The following is a 23403-nucleotide window of genomic DNA, read 5'->3' on the forward strand; positions in this document are numbered from 1 at the left end:
AAGATGTGCACGATCACCCTTGGACGTTTTTTATATCCATAGAAAGTGCAAGCCCTCTAACTGAAAAATTGTGGATTTGTATAAAGGACACACACACAGACATTTTGTCGTTTATATATATAGAGATATCTCTAGGTACACCATATAGAATACAAAACTTCTACATGATCATATAACCAGTTAATAATAACCAAATCTCCCTCAAAAACCAACCTCATCATCCTATTGTATTAAATAAGGGATGTCCCATTGACATCCTAATTCTAAATCCCACTAACTGTTTGAGATTGCCATGGGTGGAAAGCTTTCACTGTGAAAGTTGACCTGGATTCAAGAGCCACTACATACAATTAAAATTTGAAAACATTATTTTTTGTTGACCTATTGTTGCTGTTATTATTGTTGATGTTGTTGTTGCTGCTGTTGTTTAGCTCCAAAAGTACTGTGTGTAACCATCACATTTCTTGTTCTTTTCTCATCTTTTTTCTAGACGTAGAATATGTAGGGTTACATTCTCTAATGCCTCAGTATTAGAGTATGCTTTGGGGGAGAGATTTAGCTGTTGTTTCTAGCAGACTAAGAAACAACATAGGAGCTTTCTTGTAAACTAAACCAGTGAAAGTGAAAGGTTGTAGTCGTGAACTCAGGGCGTTCTGGGAGATAAAGCACGAATTGTTGATTTGTCATTTAATAGTCCAACTTCTTGTGTGTGTCTCACTGACATTCTCATCATAGTTTTTAATTATAAGAATATTTCTAACCTTAATTCAGTAAAATATCTTTAGCCATTATAATACATAAGAATTTACAATATATATAATTATGCATCAGTTGTAGGATTCTTTGGAATCAAGGTATTTTAACAATCAGGACGCCAGGGAAGGACCGAAATATTTATATACACAGACTAGCAGTATCGCCCGGCGTTGCTTGGGTTTGTAAGGGAAATAACTATATAAGCATTTTTAGAGTTATAGCCAAAAAATAGCAAAAAAATGCATTAAAAATGGAAAAAAAATTATGGTAAATTTTTTTTTAAATCGTTGACTCATCGTAGACATTTTTAGAGAGTTACTTCCCTTATATAATAGCGAAAAAATGCATTAAAATGGAAAAAAATTATGGTAAATTTTTTTTAAATCGTAGACTCATCGTAGACGCGCGCTAATACCCAGAAGGGCTCGATATGAATCACGACTATAAGATACCCAGTTTTGGTTAAACTGCACCGCAAAATGTGGGAGTAGTTAGGAATCTAAATCGTAGGAGACAGACACACAACTTGACTTTTATATATAAAGATGTATCATATACACACATCACATAAACTCATGCATATATGAACACATATATATAGATACACACATGTGCATGCACAGGTACACACACACACACACAAATGGGCTCAGGATCCCATGCTAGTTATAGATCCAACATCAGAATTGTTCCTGGAATTATGTTTACATAAAAGAAGAACACAAAAGAACTGTTTCTACAGTTTTTCTTTATTGAGGAATAATTTGATTATTGTAATTACATCACTAAAGAAAATCACTTTCATCGGGTGAATTTCTTGATTTGAATTTTCACAAAATCAAGCCTATCATCATCATCACCACCACCACCACCACCACCATCATCATCATTTAATGTCTGCTTTCCATGCTAGTATGGGTTGGACGATTAGACTGAGGACTGGCGAACCAGATGGCTACACTAGGCTCCAGTCTGATCTGGCAGAGTTTCTACAACAATATGAGTCTTCGAAGACAGTTGCTCCCATAAATGCCAAAATAAAATTTGGGATTTAAGGAGGATCAAAGTTGGGGACAAAAACAGGTCAGTAGCGACATAGAAAGAAACTGAACAAAAACAAACATAGAGGGTCGTTAGACCAGAATGAGGGTAAAATAGCAAATGCTGGAGAAATATTTTCTTTGGCAAGAAATATATATATACTGTGTTGGTCTTCATTTCTACCTCCACATCAGCTCAATTTGAATATTTCTTACAGAAGCTCTTGGTGCTGCAGGCACAGCCTTGGATGAAGAATTTAGTGTTTAACCCTTTCATTACCATATTTATTTTGAGATGCTTTGTGTTTCTTTCAATTAATTTTAAATATAACAAATAATTTAGTAAAATAATTTAGTTATCATTAAGCTCGGGTTAAGAGCATAAATCGCGACTAAAGTTTGGTGGAAGATTTTAATTCAAAACTTATGAAAACAAAACTTTTGTACTACAGAGCCAGAGGCGGTTTCAGCCGGGTTGGTATCGAAAGGGTTAAGTTTAAATGAATTTGAGAACTACAATATGTTTTCCACACTGAGCTTATCTAACTCTACCTATTGACTCTTTGTGTGTGTGTGTGTGTGTGTGTGTGTGTGTGTGTAAGTATGTATGTAGGCACAGGCATAGGTGTCTAGTTAGTAAGTTCACTTCCCAAACATATGGTCTTGAGTTTAGACCACTACATGGCATCTCCTACTATAGCCCTGGGCTGACCAAAACTGAACATTAGAATTTGGTAGAAGGAAATTGAAAGAAGCCATCATGTGTGTGCATGTATGTGTGCTTACATTGATGTTACTATGATGACAAATCTACATAAGTCAACCACTAGCAGCATTGTTATTACTTCTGTCACTCACTTTATGCCATCGAAAAATGTGTAATAAAAGATATTTTCCTTGGAAGGTGGGTGAGGTTAAGTGACAGGAAAAGCATCCAGCTGCAGTGTAAAGGAATCAAGAACAGGTGAACAGAAAGCAGATGACAGGATGAATAAACAGTAAGAGGGTATGTAAAAGTGGAAAGTCAGCAATGTTCATACAGAACTTTAAGTTCAATGAAGCTTGCATGATACCAAACAGACCATCTCTACCTTAGTGGCTGAATTGTTGGAACGTTGTGATTTTCAGCTGGCACTAGAGATTATTGAAATAAATAATACTATTCCTTATACAAAAGGTTTTTATATCAGAATGATCTTCTTCTAGAACAGTGTTGCTCATGATGTGTACATGTGGGTTCTGAGAACTAGAAAGTTGGGGGAAGCAAATTACCATGATTAATACAAAATAGAATAATGAAGATGCAAGCTTTTTCTTTCTCATGAATAAAGAATGTGATGGGCAAAATTGTTCACTAGCTTTTTTTGTGTGTGTGACAGAATCGGGGTTCTAGTATTTGTCAGCTTGAGATCAGCTGTCCAAGAAACAAGTTTTAAAAAAATGTAAGGACACCTCACCTCTAGCAGTGTTACAGTGCATCAGACCCCAGCCCAGAATTTCTAAGTACTCATGCTATACATGCAGGTATTATCATCATCATCATTTAATGTCCACTTTCCATGCTAGCATGGATTGGACAATTTTGAAATGAGGACTGGTGGACCAGATGGCTGCGTCAGACTCCAATCTGATCTGGCAGGGCTTCTACAGCTGGATGCCCTTCCTAACGCCACATATGCTGTCTGTCCACTCACAAGCAAAGAAGACTATCATTGGTCATTATTCATGCAAAATGCCAGCAATGCCCATGCATGAGGTTATTGCACCAGCAGTCAGCTTCACCCAGGTTTGTGTCAGCAATTTCCACAGTCGCTGTGGCACTGGATGGTTGCTGACTCAACCAGGCATCTGATAGTTGTCTCAGTGGGGATTGCACATCCTACAATTTTAGGTCCAATAAGATTTGCACTGCACTTCACAGACCCTCCTCACACTACCGACATGATACAGAGACAAAGCAGGACAAAAACATCCAGTGCCAATATGGATTGCAGGCTCAAGATTGTGGGAGTGCCATGATTTTAAGCACAAGCAAAAGATCCCCAAAATGTTCAACACCATTCCCTGCATATCTGGTTTTGTATCAGAGTGACTTATCCAAGAGACATACTTTAGCAAAAGCTAAGCAGTGCCTCCTCTCAAAGGTCTTTCAACAGGTCAGACACCAACCTGGAGTTCCTGAGTGTCCGTCTATTGCTAGATACTTGGTGAACCTACACAAAGTTCATCCGTCCCTTTGACAGGTCTTGTTTTTAGTCCTGCTGGGTTTTTAGGAACCCTCTCACCAGACAAGCTTTGTGTTGAGGCGGATCTGGTTTAGTCACCGACGACGGGCCGTGCAACAGGTTCTACTGGATTCTATGTTACCAGTAACACTCATGAGGGTAACCAGACACAAGTAACCTAACACAGACGTACCTATGTACTTATACACGTACCCAAGTATGTACCTACACAAGTGCGCGTGTACTTGTGTACGTATATAATATATGCATAATACATACATATAACGATAGACAGCGTTTAAATGTGCATTGTAATTATAGATAAGCTGATAATGTAAACAGTTCTATCTCATTCCTTGAAAAATAAGAAAAACGGGTCAAGGGACAAATTTTAGACGGTGAATTAGCAGAATCGGTAGAGCATTGGGTAATATGTCTTGTGGTATTTACTTAAGAGCTTTTACATTCTGATTTTAAATCCCACTGGCGGTCAACTTAACATTTCGTTTTTTTAGTGGGATTGATAGAAGAGAATATCAGTCAAATTATTAGTGTCGGTTGCGCTAGTACATTCTAGTGGATCATGAAATTATAATGAAAAATGATACAGAACAGCTTTACAAAAAGCAAAAAGAACTGAGAAAAGGGAAAAAGGATCCAGATAAGAGTTGGCGGTGAAATGATAAAGTTGAGAAAGACTAAACCAAAAGAGATTTTTACAAATTTACTCTATTTATTCAAGGGAGATAAATCTAAGTGTCAACTTGCGACGAAGGTATATAAGTTAGTGAAACAACAAATCCTGTCGGTCTTTTCTCTTTTAATCTGAACTATTAGCGCAAACCATAGTAAATTAAAAGCAGTTTCTCCAACAATGTCAGACTCCAGTGAAGAAGATGAAAGCCAGCTTCCCAGTGGAGCTGAATGTAAAGAGAGATGTGATGAATTTGTCAAGTTAACGGGGACCGACTCTGCTATGGCTATGTTCTATTTGCAGAACTGTTCCTGGGATTTGCAGGTAAGTGGTGGGTATATTATTATTATTGTCGTTGTTGTTACTGTGAGATACTTAAAACCACTTGTTTATTGCTGTGCCATTGTCTTTAAAAGGAAATTTTAAGACCAACACTTTCTCTTTTGCTATTGTTGTTTAAAAAATACAACGGAAATCTCTAACCATCCAACGAAGTTTGTTGTTCTGAACGCGCCACAAAGCACGTGCGTTATTTAAATGAACTGTCAGATAAAATGAAAATGTAAAGAATACTTTGACTCGAGACAAAATTGGTAACACCAAGATTAACTATCTCTTAAATATTATTGCACTGTTTAGAGAACTTTTTTTAGAGACTTACAAGTGCGTATCCTATTATAGTGAGATATTTAAACCCACTTGTTTGTTATTCCGCTGTTAGCTTAACTCATTAATGCCCGATAAATAATACGGAAAACTTTACCAAAGAAAAATAGTTTTAAAAATCTAGCCGCGCTACCTTTCAAAACCTACACTAATATAGACTTTAACAATTTCTCTGGCAATATTTGTCAACTTTGACCTTATAATTTCATTCAACATCTTGCTGCGAACTTTTCTTTCAGTAGTCATTCTGATCTGGTCGAGTGAGTTTTATAGACGGTATGTTTATGTTCTACATTTTTAGTGACATAGAATCCCAAATTTTAATTAATATTTTTTATTCACTGACTCACGTCTTTTAATTTTAAATGATATTTCAACCAAAAATATTTTGAATGTTTTAATTTATCAAGTATTTTCCCCTTAAATATGATACGCTGAGGATCGGAGTGTTCATTTCGGAATATTATAGAATTCATATTTCACTTACAGGTGCATTTATTTTTTGCTCTTTTTTTTTTTTACTTTATTTATTGTTTTACTGTTAAATATATTTAATGGTCTATTACTTGTTTGCAAAATAAATACATTTTTACATTTAGTTCTAAAAAGTTTATAATTGCATCGTTTCATTTTCAAGAGAGATCTTGATGTCGAGAGGGCCGCTGAAGAAATACTGAACATTATCGAAGCCAGTGAGCATTCCGAATTATTCGTAACTGAAACTGACGATGCACAAGAACTTGAATTTGTTTTGCATGCTCCAAATGATAGTCAAGATTCAGATAATGATGATGCTGGCAGTAATTGCAAAGAGGCTTCAGCAAATCTTAGAGATATTGGTTGTGGTGTGCTTTCACAAAGCGCAGAAATTCGAATGCGAAATCAAGATTATAAAGAGTTCTTGGTACTAGTCGCGTAGACTGGACCTGGTACGCGCATCCGCGCGAGCCAGTCGTAGGTAGTCGATCCTACAGCGACTTGCGTATGCAAATGAGCTGATTGGCGCAACACTGCAAAAACTAAGTTTAGGAAACTGAAGCTTAGGAAATATTTTTCAACGATATACGGTGTATATTATTTTAAAGACAATTGCGTTTTTTTCTCGTTACAAAACAATTAGAAGCATTGAAAAACATTTTTTTTTTCAAAGTAGACCACTACAGGCGACAATTCACTTGTGTTTCCTTTGAATAGCTACGGCAAACTGCAGCATGAAAATTCAAAAAAAATTTTTTTAAATTGGCTTAACCCCTCCACAACAAGGTAATTTTACTGTAGGCTTCAACAGGAAAATCAGTTCCTGGTGACAAACCAACAACAAGGTGGGGTCAGAATTTGGTTAATATAGGGCGTAACAAATATCAGAAAATCAAAAAAAAAATGTGTGTAATAGGTGTAAAACAACTTCCTATGAACGAATATGAAAAAAAAAATTCGCGCACGCGAAAGGGGGGTGGGGGAGAGGCCTCGGAAAATTCACATCGGGAAGTTCCGAAAGCGTCTGAGGGGCTGACCCGGGCACCAAAACAAAAAAAAAATAGTGTAATATGTGTAAAACAACTTGCTCTAAACGAATATGACAAAAAAAAATGCGCTCTCGCGAAAGAGGGGTGGGGGAGAGGCCTCGGAATATTTATATCGGGAATTTCCGAAAGCGTCTGAACCGGCACAAAAACAAAAACAGCGTAATAGGTGTAAAACAACTTGCTCTAAACGACTATCATGAAAAAAATGCGCGCTCGCGAAAGGGGGGTGGGGGAGAGGCTTCGGAAATTTCACATCTTCAGTCCACGGCCTTTAAACTAAGAAAAAATAGTGTAATTGGTGTAAAACTACTTGTTCTAAACGAGTATCAAGAACACACACTCACACATGAATCATAAACTCCGTATTTCGCAAAAAAAAAAAAATAAAGAGAAGAAATTCTGGAAAAAGTGAAGAAATGTTGGATCTCCGCCATGTGAATTAAAATACGTGTCAGAAACATCTTGAAATACTACAGAAATTATGTTACGAAAATGATAATGTATACATACCTCTTTGAGTGGTCCATCGATAATGATGATAAAGAAATGAGTTGGATTTGAACTCAGAATATTGACTAACACAACTACATACTACAAGACTCAAAATATTCAGCCAAGTCACCACCCTTTAACTAGCAATAATAATAACATCAATAACATAACAGCCAAAAGATTTATTTGTTCTGAAAATAACAATCATAGTAAATAAATATGTTCTTTAATATTCACATTCATGTGCACAGTTAAACACACTTACATACAAACAGTCACGCATGCATAATACAGAACGGAACACATAAATGAAGGATGCATTACTTAGTATATATTACATCTAGAGAATTTTGATTAATAAGTCAAATATGCAAATTATAAAGATAATTAATTGCTTTACTAAACAGTGTTGTAAAGGTGAAAGAATAAATTTGGGAAAAAAATACACGCCAAAACTAATTAATAAAGGATAATTAGGGAAGGATTGACACAAAATAATAATTTTTTCTGTCTCTTTTTTTCTGATAAATGCATCTTAATAAGTGAAAAGAATTGCATATATCTGAACTATTTCAAAGAAAAGCATAAATTTAATGTTTAAAATAGCTTTAACCAAGGAATGAGATCCAACATTTCTTCACTTTTTCCAGAATTTCTTCTCTTTATTTTTTTTTTTGCGAAATACGGAGTTTATGATTCATGTGTGAGTGTGTGTTCTTGATACTCATTTAGAACAAGTAGTTTTACACCAATTACACTATTTTTTCTTAGTTTAAAGGCCGTGGACTGAAGATGTGAAATTTCCGAAGCCTCTCCCCCACCCCCCTTTCGCGAGCGCGCATTTTTTTCATGATAGTCGTTTAGAGCAAGTTGTTTTACACCTATTACGCTGTTTTTGATTTTGTGCCCGGTTCAGACGCTTTCGGAAATTCCCGATATAATATTCCGAGGCCTCTCCCCCACCCCTCTTTCGCGAGAGCGCATTTTTTTTTGTCATATTCGTTTAGAGCAAGTTGTTTTACACATATTACACTATTTTTTTTTTGTTTTGGTGCCCGGGTCAGCTCCTCAGACGCTTTCGGAACTTCCCGATGTGAATTTTCCGAGGCCTCTCCCCCACCCCCTTTCGCGTGCGCGAATTTTTTTTTTTCATATTCGTTCATAGGAAGTTGTTTTACACCTATTACACACATTTTTTTTTTGATTTTCTGATATTTGTTATGCCCTATATTAACCATACCGAAATACTGAACATTATCGAAGCAAGTGAGCTTTCCGAATTATTCGTAACTGAAACTGACGATGCACAAGAACTTGGATTTGTTTTGCATGCTCCAAATGATAGTCAAGATTCAGATAAAGATGATGCAGGCAGTGATTGCAAAGAGGCTTCAGCTAATCTTAGAGATATTGGTTGTGGTGTGCTTTCACAAAGCGCAGAAATTCGAATGCGAAATCAAGATTATAAAGAGTTCTTGGTACTAGTTGCGTAGACTGGACCCGGTACGCGCATCCGCGCAAGCCAGTCGTAGGTAGTCGATCCTACAGCGACTTGCGTATGCAAATGAGCTGATTGGCGCAGCACTGCAAAAACTAAGTTAATAGCGAGCTCCTACTGGAGCTTAGGAAATATTTTTCAACGATATACGGTGTATATTATTTTAAAGACAATTGCGTTTTTTTCTCGTTACAAAACAATTAGAAGCATTGAAAAACACTTTTTTTTTCAATTCACTTGTTTACTTTGATATTGCAGCATGAAAATTCAAAAAAAAATTTTAAAAAATTGGCTTAACCCCTCCCCAACAAGGTAATTTTACTGTAGGCTTCAACAGGAAAATCGGTTACTGGTGACAAGCCAACAACGTGGGGTCAGAATTTAGTTGCCTCGTATGAAATGGTTCACTGCGTTAACTTATGAGGCTCCTGTCAACGACCAAGTCTCTTCAATGTAAACTTATAGTAACCAAATTTCCCCCACGTAGAAATAAAACATTTCTATGAAGTGAAGGGTTACATTACGTCTGGTTAAAAATAAACTCCTTTGATCAGGTCTGCACGACCAGGGCAGTCTTGGGACTGGGAACTGTTCAGCTGTAGTTAAAGACGAGAGTTCAATTGGGTCTTTGGAGAAACTGAAAACAAGGAGCAAACACAGACCTTGTACAACTTCGGTCAAGAGATATCTTCCACCGAGCTGTTAGAAATAGCAGCCGAATTATTTTTTAAAGTCAAACTGAACAATGCAGTATTGGATTTACAACAAAGCGGGATGGCCACGACCAAAATGTCTAATAGTTTAGGGTTGGTCAGGGGTGAAATTCCAGTTGAAAGAGAACGAGCATAGCTGAATGGTTAACGAAGTTTGCCGTAGCTATTCAAAGTAAACACAAGTGAATTGTCGCCTGTAGTGGTCTACTTTGAAAAAAAAAATGTTTGACTGTCCTTAAGGTTGTTTTGCTTTTTTTTTTTTCAATGCTTCTAATTGTTTTGTAATGAAAAAAAAAAACGCAATTGTCTTTAAAATAATATACACCGTATATCGTTGGAAAATATTTCCTAAGCTTCAGTAGGGGCTCGCTATTAACTTAGTTTTTGCAGTGTTGCACCAATCAGCTCATTTGCATACGCAAGTCGCTGTAGGGTCGACTACCTACGACTGGCTTGCGCATGTGCGCGCACCGGGTCCAATAGTGAGTTAATTGAACTTTCTGATAGTTTTCGCGTGATTAAAGTATAGAAGTGCTCCGAAAATTTCGCTACATGGGCTCCTAAAGCATTAAAAAAAAAATTCCCAAACATTTCAGTACCAGGTGAACGAATTAGAACCTGCAGTTGTAAGGAACATAAGGAAAAATGAAGGTAAGCCTTGAGGGAATAATGGGACACATATGCAAAGAAACAGTTGTATCCCAAAAAGGAGCTATGCAATTTATTTTGTTGAAGATCTTTACAAATATCTTGGAATCCTTTTATTGTCAGAAGTATGTGTTGGGGGGAGTAGAAATAAATTTGAAAAGATTTACCGATAGATACACTTTAATGACAGCCTGACAATCCATCCTTGTGACAATGAACTGAGATATTTTGCGATTTGCTTGGTTGGAGAAGATTTGCTCAGCTAAATCAGACTATACAGGTTTGTTCTTTACCTCTATACTCCCTACACACCTCCGCACATACAATATGTCCCTTCCCATCATCCCCCTCAACAACCCATCTTCCAATGCCTTCTTCCCCAACCCATGGGGAAAAGGGCTGCATGCCATCCCTCCATTTTCCCTCACATTCCTATCCACACACAATCACCCTCAATGCCCTCACATATCAACCATAGACCCTCAACACCCTGAGCAACTCCTATCACTTGCTACAGTCACCTCTGCCCCATCTCTAACCATCACTACCTTATGAAACATCACCCAGTCTATCCCTTCCAATCCAATCCAATCCTCTGTACCACTTATACTCACCCACCTTGTAAGTATATCTTGCATCTCCACTATAAGCCCTCTCTCTCTCTCTCTGCCTATCTTCCTTTCTGGCTTTGTCCTTTTCTCTCCTTTCTTTTCCAACTGAGGTAGCCAAATATCTCCTATAGCAAGACACTTATTTCTATCCCTCTGTCGTACTTTTTCTCAACTGATACAAATCCACCTCCCTCAGTCAGGAGTTTTGTCTTAGTTTCCACAGCTTGATGCCCTTCCTAATGCCAACCACTTTACAGAGCGTTATGGGTGCTTTTCTTTTCTTTTGCACCAGCACCAGTGTGGTTACCAAGTAACTTCCCAGAAAAGAAAAAGTCCCCTCGACTGGGGAGGAGTTGTATTGACAGAAGTCCCAGTTGATGAGAGATTAAAAGAATAGGAAAAGGGTAGAGATTGATGTGTTGCTGTTGAAAAGATACTCTCCTCCGGTAGGAGGAGAATGAGAGAGATGATAGTGGGTATGTGTCATACCCTCAAGGTAGAGTAAGGGGTGGATGAAGCCGAGGTCGACTTAGCCTTTTATCCTTTCGTGGGTCGAGTAAATAAGTACCAGTTACAAATGGGGTGGTCAATGTACTCGACTTAATCCCTTTGTTTGTCCCCTCTATGTTTAGCCTCTTGTGGGCAATAAAGAAATAAGGGGTGGATGAAGAGAGGATTGGACTGGGTAAGTGGGTAGAAAAGACATAATGTGAGGAGAGATGGTAAGAAATATATAACTGGTACTCCATCGGTTATGACAACAAGGGTCCCAGCTGATCTGATCAACGGAACAGCCTGCTCGTGAAGTAAATGTGCAAGTGGCTGAGTACACCACAGACACATGTACCTTTAATGTAATTCTCAGGGAGATTCAGCATGACACAGAATGTGACAAGGCTGGCCCTTTGAAATACAGGTACAACTCATTTTTGCCTGCTGGTGCAATGTGAAATAAAGTGTCTTGCTCAAGGATACAATGTGTTGCCAGGAATCGAACTCACAAATTTTGTGATCATGCCCTAAATACCCTAACCACTAAGCCATGCACCTAAGAGATATAGGAGTGGTTATATGTATGGTGGGCTTCCACACAGTTTCTGTCTACCATATTTATTCAAAATTCACCGGTTGATCTGGGGTTTTAGTAAAAGACTCTTACCCAAGAGTTCTATGCAGTGGGGCTGAACCCAAAACCACATGGTTGCAGAACAAGCTTCTTAACCACCTACACAGCCTTGTATGTTTCTCAGAAGGTCAGATATCTCAAAGCACCTTACCCTCTTGAGATTTTGTTATCTGTGAATCCCAGCCCCTCACCAGTTTTCTCCCCAAGTCCTTTTTCTCTCTTCCATTCGCCGATGACACAGCAAAATGTTTTTCACTCAGTATTTGCCATTCATTTACATTACATACCCCCTACCAACCTAATAAACAAAATGTATTTTTGCGTTTGTCCCCTGCATCTGCTTCATGATTTGTGTTGGTTTGTTTACATCCAGTGACTCAGTAGTTCAGCAAAAACCATCCAGGCTTAAAAAAAGAAAAAAAAATGAATCTGAGTTTGGCCTCAAGGCAGTGCCCCACCATGGACACTTTCCAAGGACTGAAACAAGTTAAAGATAGATAAAAACCTTTGTTGCTCATCTACTAATTTGGCTCAGTTGTGCCCCAGATGTCATGTAGGCTCACATTTATAAGTCATTTCAGTATGAACAGTCTGTAACAGATCTTTTTTAGGGTTAGGGTTATCCAAAAGAGAGGCAAAGGCTGATACAGCTTAGCACCAGTGACATCACAACTCATGAACTGGAGCAATGTGAAATGAAGTGTCTTGCTCAAGAACACAACACAAAGCCCAGTTCAGGAATCAAACTCACTCCCTCATGATCGTGAGCCCAACGCTCTAACCACTGAGCCATGTACAGTCATATAACTGTGTGTGTGTGTGTATCATCATCATCATTTAGCATCCGCTTTCCATGCTGGCATGGGTTGGACGGTTCAACTGGGGTCTGGGAAGCCAGAAGGCTGCACCAGGCCCAGTCTAATCTGGCAATGTTTCTACGCCTGGATGCCCTTCCTAACGCCAACCACTCCGTGAGTGTAGTGGGTGCTTTTTACGTGCCACCGGCACAGGTGCCAGACGGGGCTGGCAAACGGCCACGGTTGGATGATGCTTTTTACGTGCCACCGGCACAGGGGCCAGCCGGGGCTGGCAAACGGCCATGGTTAGATGATGCTTTTTATGTGCCACCGGCACAGGGGCCAGGCGAGGCTGGCAAATGGCCACGGTCAGATGGTGCTTTTTACGTGCCACCGGCACGGGGTCCAGGCGGGGCTGGCAAACGGCCACGGTTAGATGATGCTTTTTACGTGCCACCGGCACGGGGGCCAGGCGAGGCTGGTATTTGTGTGCATATATATACATCATCACCATCGTTTAACGTCCATTTTCCATGCTGACCCTTTCTCTGTCCCTTCTCTGTTTGGCTGCTTTGCATTTCTTTCAGCCATCTTACAGTCTACAATTTTTCTTCTCTTTGTATTTTTTAATGAAGAATCGGTTTTCACCTTTTACCTGTTTCAGTCATTGGATGTAGCCATGCTGGGGCACTGCCTTGAAGGGTTTAGTCAAACGAATATCAACCCTAGTACGTAGTTTGTTTGTTGTTTTTTTTTTTTTTAAATCTGATCTGTTTTTTGTATCAGTCTCATTTACTGACTTAGGAGGACATGAACAAACCAATTGTCAAGTGGTGAGACTGCCAGACACAAATACACACACACACACAAATACACACACACACACAATACACACACACACACACACACAAATACACACACACACACACACAAATACACACACACACACACACAAATACACACAGACACACACATGCACAAATGCACACACATGCACAAATACACACACACACACACACAAATACACACAGACACACATGCACAAATGCACACACATGCACAAATACACACACACACGCAAATACACACACATACACACATACACAAATGCACACACATACACAAATGTGTGTGTATGTATATATAGGCGCAGCTGTGGCTGTGTGGTAAGAAGCTTGCTTCCCGACCATATGGTTTTAGGTTCAGTCCCACTGTATGGCACCTTCAGCGTCTTCTACCATAACCTCTGAACTCTGAGCCTAAAGTTGGACGAGATGCCACTAAGCATTCTGCCAGCTCACTACTTTTCATTTCAGAAATATTATAAGAGTGCATCTATATGTCTGGACAACAGCTGATAGTACTAAGTGTTGTTTCTGTTTGTTTAACGGTTAAACGGCAGAGGGTAGTTATACAAAACTACAGCAGTTGTTGCTCGAATATCTAATAGACCAGGTGTCTTGTATGTAAAGCTACGTTTAAATATGTAGTCTGTTATCTTACATATAAACATCTGGTATTAATATTTATGTATCAATATTTACCAATTTTGAGGCAGAGAGCTGGCAGAACAGTTGGCGCATTGGGAAAAATGCTCAGCAGCGTTTTGTTGGTCCTTGTGTTTTGAGTTCAAATGCCGCCAGGTTGGACTTTGCCTTTCATCCTTTCAAGGTTGATAAAATAATTACCAGTCGAGCACTGGAGTCGATCTAATCGACTTAGCCTCTCTCTCTCTCCCTCAAAATTACTGGCCTTGTGCCAGAATTCGAAATCAACTTTTACCAATCTTAAGGCAGCAAGCTGGCAGAATCATTAACACGCCGGGCAAAATGTGTAACCGTATTTCGTCTGTCTTTACGTTCTGAGTTCAAATTCCGCCGAGGTCGACTTTGCCTTTCATCCTTTCGGGGTCGATAAATTAAGTACCAGTTACGCACTGGGGTCAATGTAATCGACTTAATCCGTTTGTCTGTCCTTGTTTGTCCCCTCTCTGTTTAGCCCCTTGTGGGCAATAAAGAAATAAGAATCATTAGCACACCGGGCAAAATGCTTAGTAGCATTTTGTCCATCCTTATATGTTCTGAGTTCAGATTCCTCCAAGATCAACTTTGCTTTTCAGATTCAATAAAATAAGTAGCAGTTGAACACTGGGATTGATCCAATCAGCTTACCCCCTCCCCCGAAATTGCTGGCCTTGTGCTGAAATTTGAAATCAATATTTACTAATCATTTTTACATATATATTATAGTTGCACATAGAAGAAGTCCTGGAAATTAAGTGGACTGCTTATTAGGGAGGAAGAGAGTCTCAATGAAACTAAAGGGAAGGGTGTATACTGCATGCGTGAATATTGTTAGGCCAGCACCGCCTTGGCTGGCTTCCGTGTCGGTGGCACGTTAAAAGCACCAACCGATCGTGGCCGATGCCAGACTCCCCTGGCACCTGTGCAGGTGGCACGTAAAAAGCACCCACTACACTCGCGGAGTGGTTGGCGTTAGGAAGGGCATCCAGCTGTAGAAACACTGCCAGATCAGACTGGAGCCTGGTGCAGCCCCTGGCTTCCCAGACCCCGGTCGAACCGTCCAACCCGTGCTAGCGCAGAAAACGGACGTTAAACGATGATGATGATGACTTCGGGGATGGATAATGAACGTGGAGTAGCAGAGGAGACAAGAAAGGTTCATTGCATGAGCAGCATATCACTGAGAGAGGAAAACAAACAATGAAATCACAAGAAAGTAATAATAACAGAGCTAGAGATAGATATAAAGAGAAAAGGGATGAGTTGGCTGAGTCATGTTCTGAGGACGGCAGCAGAGGTGGTGGGTCTGATAAAGACAGTTCAAGGAGATGTTCTAAAAGTAATCTGAAATTTCAGTCACAAGATATTGCATGATTAATTCAAAACAATGTGAATAGACACAGGAATGGCTGTGTGGTAAGTAGCTTGCTTACCAACCACATAGTTCCGAGTTCAGTCCCACTATATGGAACATGAGAGCAAGTGTCTTCTACTATAGCTTCGGGCCAACCAAAGCCTTGTGAGTGGATTTGGTAGACAGAAACTGAAAGAAGCCCATCTATTTGTATGTGTGCGTATATATTTGTGTGTCTGTGTTTGTCCCCCAACATCGCTTGACAACCGATGCTGGTGTGTTTACGTCCCCGTCACTTAGCGATTTGGCAAAAGAGACCGATAGAATAAGTACTAGGCTTACAAAGAATAAGTCCTGGGGTCAATTTCTTCGACTAAAGGCGGTGCTCCAGCATGGCCGCTGTCAAATGACTGAAACAAGTAAAAGAATAACAGAGACAAGCATGGCATTCGACAAAGTAATCTCAATATGTGGAAGCAGTGGTTCTTAACCTTTTTACTGCCATGCCTTCCCTAGGAAGTTGCCCTTCTCTCCACCCCACACCACTCCCTTGCATCTATTAATAAAATTCCCTCCCAGATTTTAAATAAAATCTAAAATGTTTTCAGTCTTTTTATTGAATATGGATTAGTCACATTATGCAAGATATACTTTTTACTCTTTACTTCTTTATGCATTTCAGTTATTTGTACGAAAAAAATTTTAAACCTTTTCTTTACAAAAGAAAAGATTTTGCATAGTTTTTAGTTTTACCTAGTGCTTTCTGTAATATTTAAATCTGAATTTTAGTTTAACATTTGGTTTTATATTATAATTTTTTTCCTTAGAAAAAATTTACTATTTTTTAACATAAACATTTAATATAAAAAATTTGGGCTTTATTGTTAAAGTCTTATTTTTCCAATCTGTTTTAATTTTTTTGAGACTTTTTTTTATTAAATTGAGCAATAGTAGAACCTATTACATACTTTTTTTGTTTTATTTCCTATTTTTAAATATATCATACATTTCATCTTCCTAAAATTTAAAAATTGCTTTCAATTTTTAAAATTAAGTTAATATTTCTTAGTATGTTACTATAATAGGCGCAGGAGTGGCTGTGTGGTAAGTAGCTTGTTTACCAACCACATGGTTCTGGGTTCAGTCCCACTGCGTGGCACCTTGGGCAAGTGTCTTCTACTATAGCCTCGGGCTGACCAAAGCCTTGTGAGTGGATTTGGTAGACGGAAACTGAAAGAAGCCCGTCGTATATATGTATATATATATATATATGTGTGTGTGTTTGTGTGTCTGTGTTTGTCCCCCTAGCATTGCTTGACAACCGATGCTGGTGTGTTTACGTCCCCGTTACTTAGCGGTTCGGCAAAAGAGACCGATAGAATAAGTACTGGGCTTACAAAGAATAAGTCCCGGGATCGATTTGCTCGACTAAAGGCGGTGCTCCAGCATGGCCGCAGTCAAATGACTGAAACAAGTAAAAGAGTAAGAGTAGAGTAATGATTTGATCATGTTTCAGCACGTTTCTTGACTTTTAAGAATCACCTTATTTCATGTATATGAAAACTGGATCAAACTTGTTTGTAATCTATTAACTGCAAAAGGTGTTTGTCTTTACACGATAATAATATCTAAGCTTTATACCAGGGGTTCTTAACCTGAGTCTTGTTGTAATGAAAAAAAATTACAAAATAAAGGCAAATATTAAAGCTACAATTCAGAATTAGTGAGGGTTTTGAGGTATGTGATGTGGGTGGGGGAACAATAAGTACAGAAAATGGTAAGTGGTGCTAAGATAGAATAAAAAAACTAAAGGTATGAGGCAATATTTATGCATTTTTTCATAAACTTCTCATTATTTGACCATGCTCTCATCTAGAGAATAACAAATATGATTAGAGAGATTCTTGCATTTTATCAAGGGCTTGCACCCCCCCCCACCCCGGAAATTAATGACACGCCTATTCCCCACCTTTCAGGTTAAGAACCACTGTGCTAAAGTGTAAAGAATTATCTAGTTGTTTTATATTAATTTGCTTGGTTTGTATATTTGAGTTTGTTTTTTTTTCGTTTCATCGTTTAACGTCCGTTCTCCATGCTAGCATGGGTTGGATGGCTCGACCGGGGTCTGGGAAGCCAGGAGGCTGCACCAGGCTCCAGCCTGATCTGGCAGTGTTTCTACAGCTGGATGCCCTTCCTAACGCCAACCACTCCATGAGTGTAGTGGGTGCTTTTTACATGCCACCAGCACAGTTGCCAGGGGAGGCTGGTAATGGTCACGATCGGTTGGTGGTTTTTACGTGCAACCGACACGGAAGCCAGTCAAGGCGGCGCTGGCATCAGCCACATACAGATGGTGCTTTTAAGGTGCCAGGGTAGGCTAGCAACAGCCACGATCGGTTGGTGCTTTTTACATGCCACCAGCACGGAAAAGTTCATAGGCTGACATTAAAAGAGTGACACTAGAGCTGTGAATCTTGCGTGCATTAATTTCAACACTTTTTATTAATAACTGCATTGTTGCTTTTCGGGTAAACTGACACCTGACTGTCCAAAGAAGACTTCAAAAGTAACTAGTAGTGACTTTTCTTGAAAATGGACAAAATTTGACATTGTGATGTTGTCAAGTGCCTGCAGAAAAAGGGTTTAGCCCCCAATGACATTCATACTGACATGGTTGCTACATTAGGGGATGATGCTCCAGCTTTATCAACAGTGCAGAAGTAGGCAACAGGATTTAAAAGACAAAGGGAGAGTTTTGAAAATGACCCATGGTTTGGGTGTCCTGCATCTGCCACCACAGAAGGAAACATTGATTGTGTTCTCCACATGGTGATGGATGACAAGCAACTATAAATCAGATAACCAAGGCTATTAGTACATCTCAGAGTTGAGAATATTCTGCACAATGAACTTGGCATGACTAAAGTGGCTGCTCAGTGAGTGTCGCGTCTTCTGACACCTGGTCACATCATGGGAAAATCTGACACAGTTTGAGGCAGATCCAGCTGGTATCCTTGAATATTTCCTATGCCAGGATGAGTGTTGGGTGCATCACTTTGAGCCAGCGACAAAGAGACAATCCATTCAGTGGAAACATCCCTCCTCACCTGCTCCAAAGAAAATCGAGGTTGTTTCATTTACTGGGAAAGTGATGGCCTCAGTTTTTTGGCACGCAAAAGGAAATGTGTTTATTAACTATTTTCAAAAGGACCACATTATCAATGGGGAGTACTATGCCAGCTTGCTGAAGCAGCTACGAAAGGCTATCAAGACCAAAATGTTTGGGGAAAACTTATGAAAGGGGTCTTATTTCATCAACACAATGTTCCAGCATACAAATCCTTGGTTTCAATGGCTGCTGTGCATGACTGTGGCTTTTAGACTGGTTGATCACTCTCCTTATTCTCCAGGTTTTGTCCCATCTGTCTATCATCTGTTCTCCAACATGAGAAAACCCTTGGCTAGAGACCAGTACTACAGTGGTGATGACGTCGTATTTGCTGTTGATGACTTTATTGACCAACAAGATGAAAGCTTTTTCACCAATGGGATCTAAACGTTGCAACACTGATGGGAAGAAAGGCTGAAGACGCTCGACCTTTATTCTCTAGAAAAACGACGATGCCGTGGTGATCTCATTCTTGCTCACAACATCACAAGCGGAAAGTGTAACCTCTCGAAAGAGCTGTTCTTCACTCCTGCTCCAGAGTGTCGGCTGCGGGGTCACACCGAAAAGCTCTATCTGCGACGATTTCATCTCAGTCGAAGGAGAGGGGCTTTTTCCGTCCTGGTTGCGGATCCGTGGAATAAGCTGCCGGACGAGATGGTGAAGATGCCGACGACCGCTCGGTTCAAAGTCTCTCTTGACCAGAAATGGCCTGAACTAACTTAACTTAAGAGTGTGTGGACTGCAAAGGGGGCTGTTTTGAAAATTAAACTTCATTTGGTCACATTCCACGAGAGAAGCCTATGAACTTTTCAGCTGACTTTGTGTGTGTGTGTGTGTGTCAGCATCATCACTTGTCATTTTACATCCATCTTACATGTTGCAGTGAGTTGGATAATTTGACATGGATCCAATGACTCAGAGGGCTCTGTCATGCTCCAGTGTCTCAGTTTTGGCATGGTTCTGTGGTTGGGTGTCTCCCCCCCCCATGGCACCTGGCTGTAAAATCCTACCTCAAATATATCCTTATCGAATCCATGCTAGCTTGGCAAAATGGATGTTAAACAAACATGAATGATAGATGCAGGTGTAGCTGTGTGGTAAGAAGTTTGCTTCCTAACCACATTGTTCTGGGTTCAGTCCCATCATGTGGCACATGGGCAAGTGTCTTCTGCTGTAGCATCAGGCCAGCCAAAGCCTTGTGAGTGGATTTGGTAAACGGAAACTAAATGAAGCCCATTGTGTGTTTGTGTTGTGTTTGTCTCTCTGTCCCTCACTACTGCTTGACAACCAATGTTGGTTTATTTGCATCCCCATAACCTTGTGGTTTGGCAAAAGAGACCAATAGAAGAAATACCAGGCTTTAAAAAATAAGGAATTGGATCAATTTGTTTGACTAAACCCTTTGAGATGGTGCCACAACATGACCACAGCCCAATAACTGAAACAAGTGAAAGATACAGGTATGGCTGTGTGGTAGAAGCTAGCTTCCTAACCACATGGTTCTGGTTCAGTCCCATTGTATGGCCATGCAAAAAACAAAAAAACATGTACATATAAAACCACATATACATTATGTATTTTACTTATTTAAAATTGTTTTCAAATGTTCGAATGGTTCCTATTATAAATAAAATGGAATTTCAAGATAATCCTATGCACTATACGAAGTGCTGTATCAACTGTAAAATTTCTAATTCCAAATGTTTTATTACACTATACAACTTTCTTTCTTTATCTTTCATCAATAAGTGCTATTTCTTATTTACTTCTATCCAGAAATCAAAGGAAATGAGTACTATTCCCTTCTTCAAACTTTGCTTTTGTCACCTGGACATCAATATTTTGAAGCTGACCTATTTTCCATTACATTTCAGACAGATTCAGTGCTGAGTTGCTGAAGCAGAAATATCATTATATCCATTAAAGCAAATATTCTGCTCAATACCACACATTTGCTTGTCAGGTGCTTGACCTTAACCACTTAAACATGTCCCTTAGTGGCTGACAATATGTGTGTCTCTGATCACAAGCAGGAGTAGTAGGGAAGTAACATAGCCATGTGTTGCGAGGGATTCTTTGGGGTTTGAATAAATGTAACAGAGGCAAAGTTTGATGGAAATATTAACTATTTTTCATGCTTTCTGGGAGTTAACAGATAGGAAACAAAAGTTGCTACCCAACAACAAAAATCGTGTTAGAATTTATAATTATTAATGCTTTCATCTTTCTCCGCAGTGTGCAGTAAACTTTTACTTTGAAAAAAATGGAGGTGAGGAAACAAGTCAGGACAGTACCAGTGATAGTAAAGAAACGACCAAAAATACACCAAGACGCTCTCAAGAAAATAACGAAATTAATTCTTCTAAAAAGAAAAAGCCACGACTTTCATTAGAGCCTCAAGGTTTGCTGTAAGTGTTAACAATTTGAATAACTTGCTGTTGAAAAGAAATTCCATTTCGTTTTCATTTTCATCATGACCTGTACATACAAAACCACATACATTTAGTATTTTGCTTATTTAACTCTTTAGTGTTCAGGTTATTCTATCAAACATAATGCCTATTGATTCCCATTGATTTGAATTAATCATGCATTATCTCATATCTTCAAGATCTTGATGGTGTAATTACTTAATGTAGAATAACATTGTAGGGTAGGTGTGAGAGCCTGGATCTGGTCAGTTTGAACATAAAACAGATTAACTATTTTGGCCGGATATGGCCGGTTTAAATACTAAAGGGTTAAACATGTTTTCAAATGTTCAAATGGTTCCTATTGTAAATAAAATGGAATTTCAAGATAATCCTGGTTTCTTGTTCGCAATACACCCACCCTCTCATGCTTTCAATGTTAGCATTAGTTGAACAATTTGACATGGGGCTGGCTGGCTTCACATCTTGCCCTGCTATTTGACACCATCATATCATGACGCAAAATGAAACTGACCTGTTCACTGACAAAACTTCAAGTATGGAAAAAAGGTCTAGAATCAAAGGGCCTTAGGGATAACCTAGCAAAAACTAAAGTCTTAGTAAGTAGGAAGGAAGACAAACCACAAATTCTTTCAGGTAGATGCCCCTGCTCAATCTGTAGAAAAGGTGTAGGTAGAATCTCCATAAGATTCACCCAGTGTTAGCTTTGGACACATAAAAGGTGCAGCAACATTAGAGGAAGGTTAACAGGGAAACTAGCTTTTGTATGTGGAAGATGCACAGGTGCAATAAATGCTGAAAATGTGCAGAAAGTAGACTCCATCAACTGTCAGGGGTGCAAGCTAGAGGTAGTAGATGGCTTGTGTTATCTAGGTGACCAAGTTAGTAGTGGAGGGGGATGCTCCAAGAGCATAGCTATGGGAATAAGATTATAAGATTAGGCTGGGCAAAGTTCAGAGAGCTCCTACCCCTGCTGGCAACAAAGAGCCCCTCCCCCCCTCTCTCTCGCTCTTTCTCACAGAGTGAAAGTTAGATTGTTTGATGCCTGTGTGTGATCAGCTGTGCTGCATGGCAGTCAAACATGGGCTGTGACAGCCGAGGACATGTATAGGCTTGAAAGAAATGAAGCCTGTATGCTTTGCTGGATGTGCAATGTCAGTGTGCATGTTAGACAGAGTGTAGGCATCTTGAGAAAAAAGTTAGGTATAAGAGGAATCATGTGGTGCGCAAGAGAGATGACTGTGCTGTGGATGGGGACAGCTGCGTAAAGGTGTGCCAATCTCTACCTGTGGAGGGAACCTGTGGTAGAGGTAGACTCAGGAAGGTGGGGGACAAGGTGGTGAAGCATGATCTGAGCCTCACAGAGGTAATGACTGGTGAGAGACCTTTGGTGATGTGCTGTGCTCGAGAAGACCCATCAAGCCATGTACACCCGTGCTGGTAGCACGTAAAGAACGTCCTTTGAATGTTGGGTCTCATGGAGACAATGACTGAGACCTTTGGCATTATGTCAGGCTTGAGAAAACCCATCATGGCAGTTGTGGCAGATACTGGTGTCATGCAAATGGCACTCATGCTGGTGTTACATAAAAGCACCCATTACACTTTTGGAGTGGTTGGCGTTAGGAAGGGCATCTCGCCATAGAAAACCATGCCATGTCAGACTAGAGTCTGCTGCAGCCTTCCAGCGTGCCAGCCCAGTCAAATCTATGACAGCATGGACAACGGACATTAGATGATGATGATGATGATGATATTTATACGATGTGCATCGTTCAGCCTGAGGCTATTGTAAAAGACACTTGTCCAAAGTGCCACACAGTGGGACTGAACCCAGAACCATGTGGTTAGGACACAAGCTTCTTACCACTTAGCCATTTTGTGGTATGAAGTTCAAGTAGTAGTAGAGCACTCAGATGGTTAAGAGTAAAGATATTATTCTTTTACTTGTTTCAGTCATTTCACTGCAGCCATGCTGGAGCACCGCATTCAATCAAACAAATCAACCCCAGCATTTATTCTTTGTAAGCCTAGTACTATTCTGTTAGTCTCTTTCCTGAACTGCTAAGTTACAGGACGTAAACATGAACATCAGTTGTCAAGTGATGGTTGAGGGTCAAACACAGACACACA

The 23403-nt window shown here is 39.6% G+C and overlaps 1 protein-coding gene across 1 annotated transcript in view; it reads left to right on the forward strand.

Annotated features, from left to right (window-relative positions):
- Positions 1-4365: 4365 nt before the first annotated feature.
- The window catches only part of LOC115224018 (tyrosyl-DNA phosphodiesterase 2), a 32328-nt gene continuing 13290 nt past the window's right edge, over positions 4366-23403 (forward strand). The window contains exons 1-2 of the mRNA XM_029794809.2: positions 4366-5039; positions 21074-21246. Coding sequence (XP_029650669.1) covers positions 4896-5039; positions 21074-21246 — 317 coding nt within the window. The 5' untranslated portion in view covers positions 4366-4895. The remainder of the gene's footprint in view (positions 5040-21073; positions 21247-23403) is intronic.

This window comes from Octopus sinensis, linkage group LG24 (assembly GCF_006345805.1).
Source record: "Octopus sinensis linkage group LG24, ASM634580v1, whole genome shotgun sequence".
NCBI lineage: Eukaryota > Metazoa > Mollusca > Cephalopoda > Octopoda > Octopodidae > Octopus > Octopus sinensis.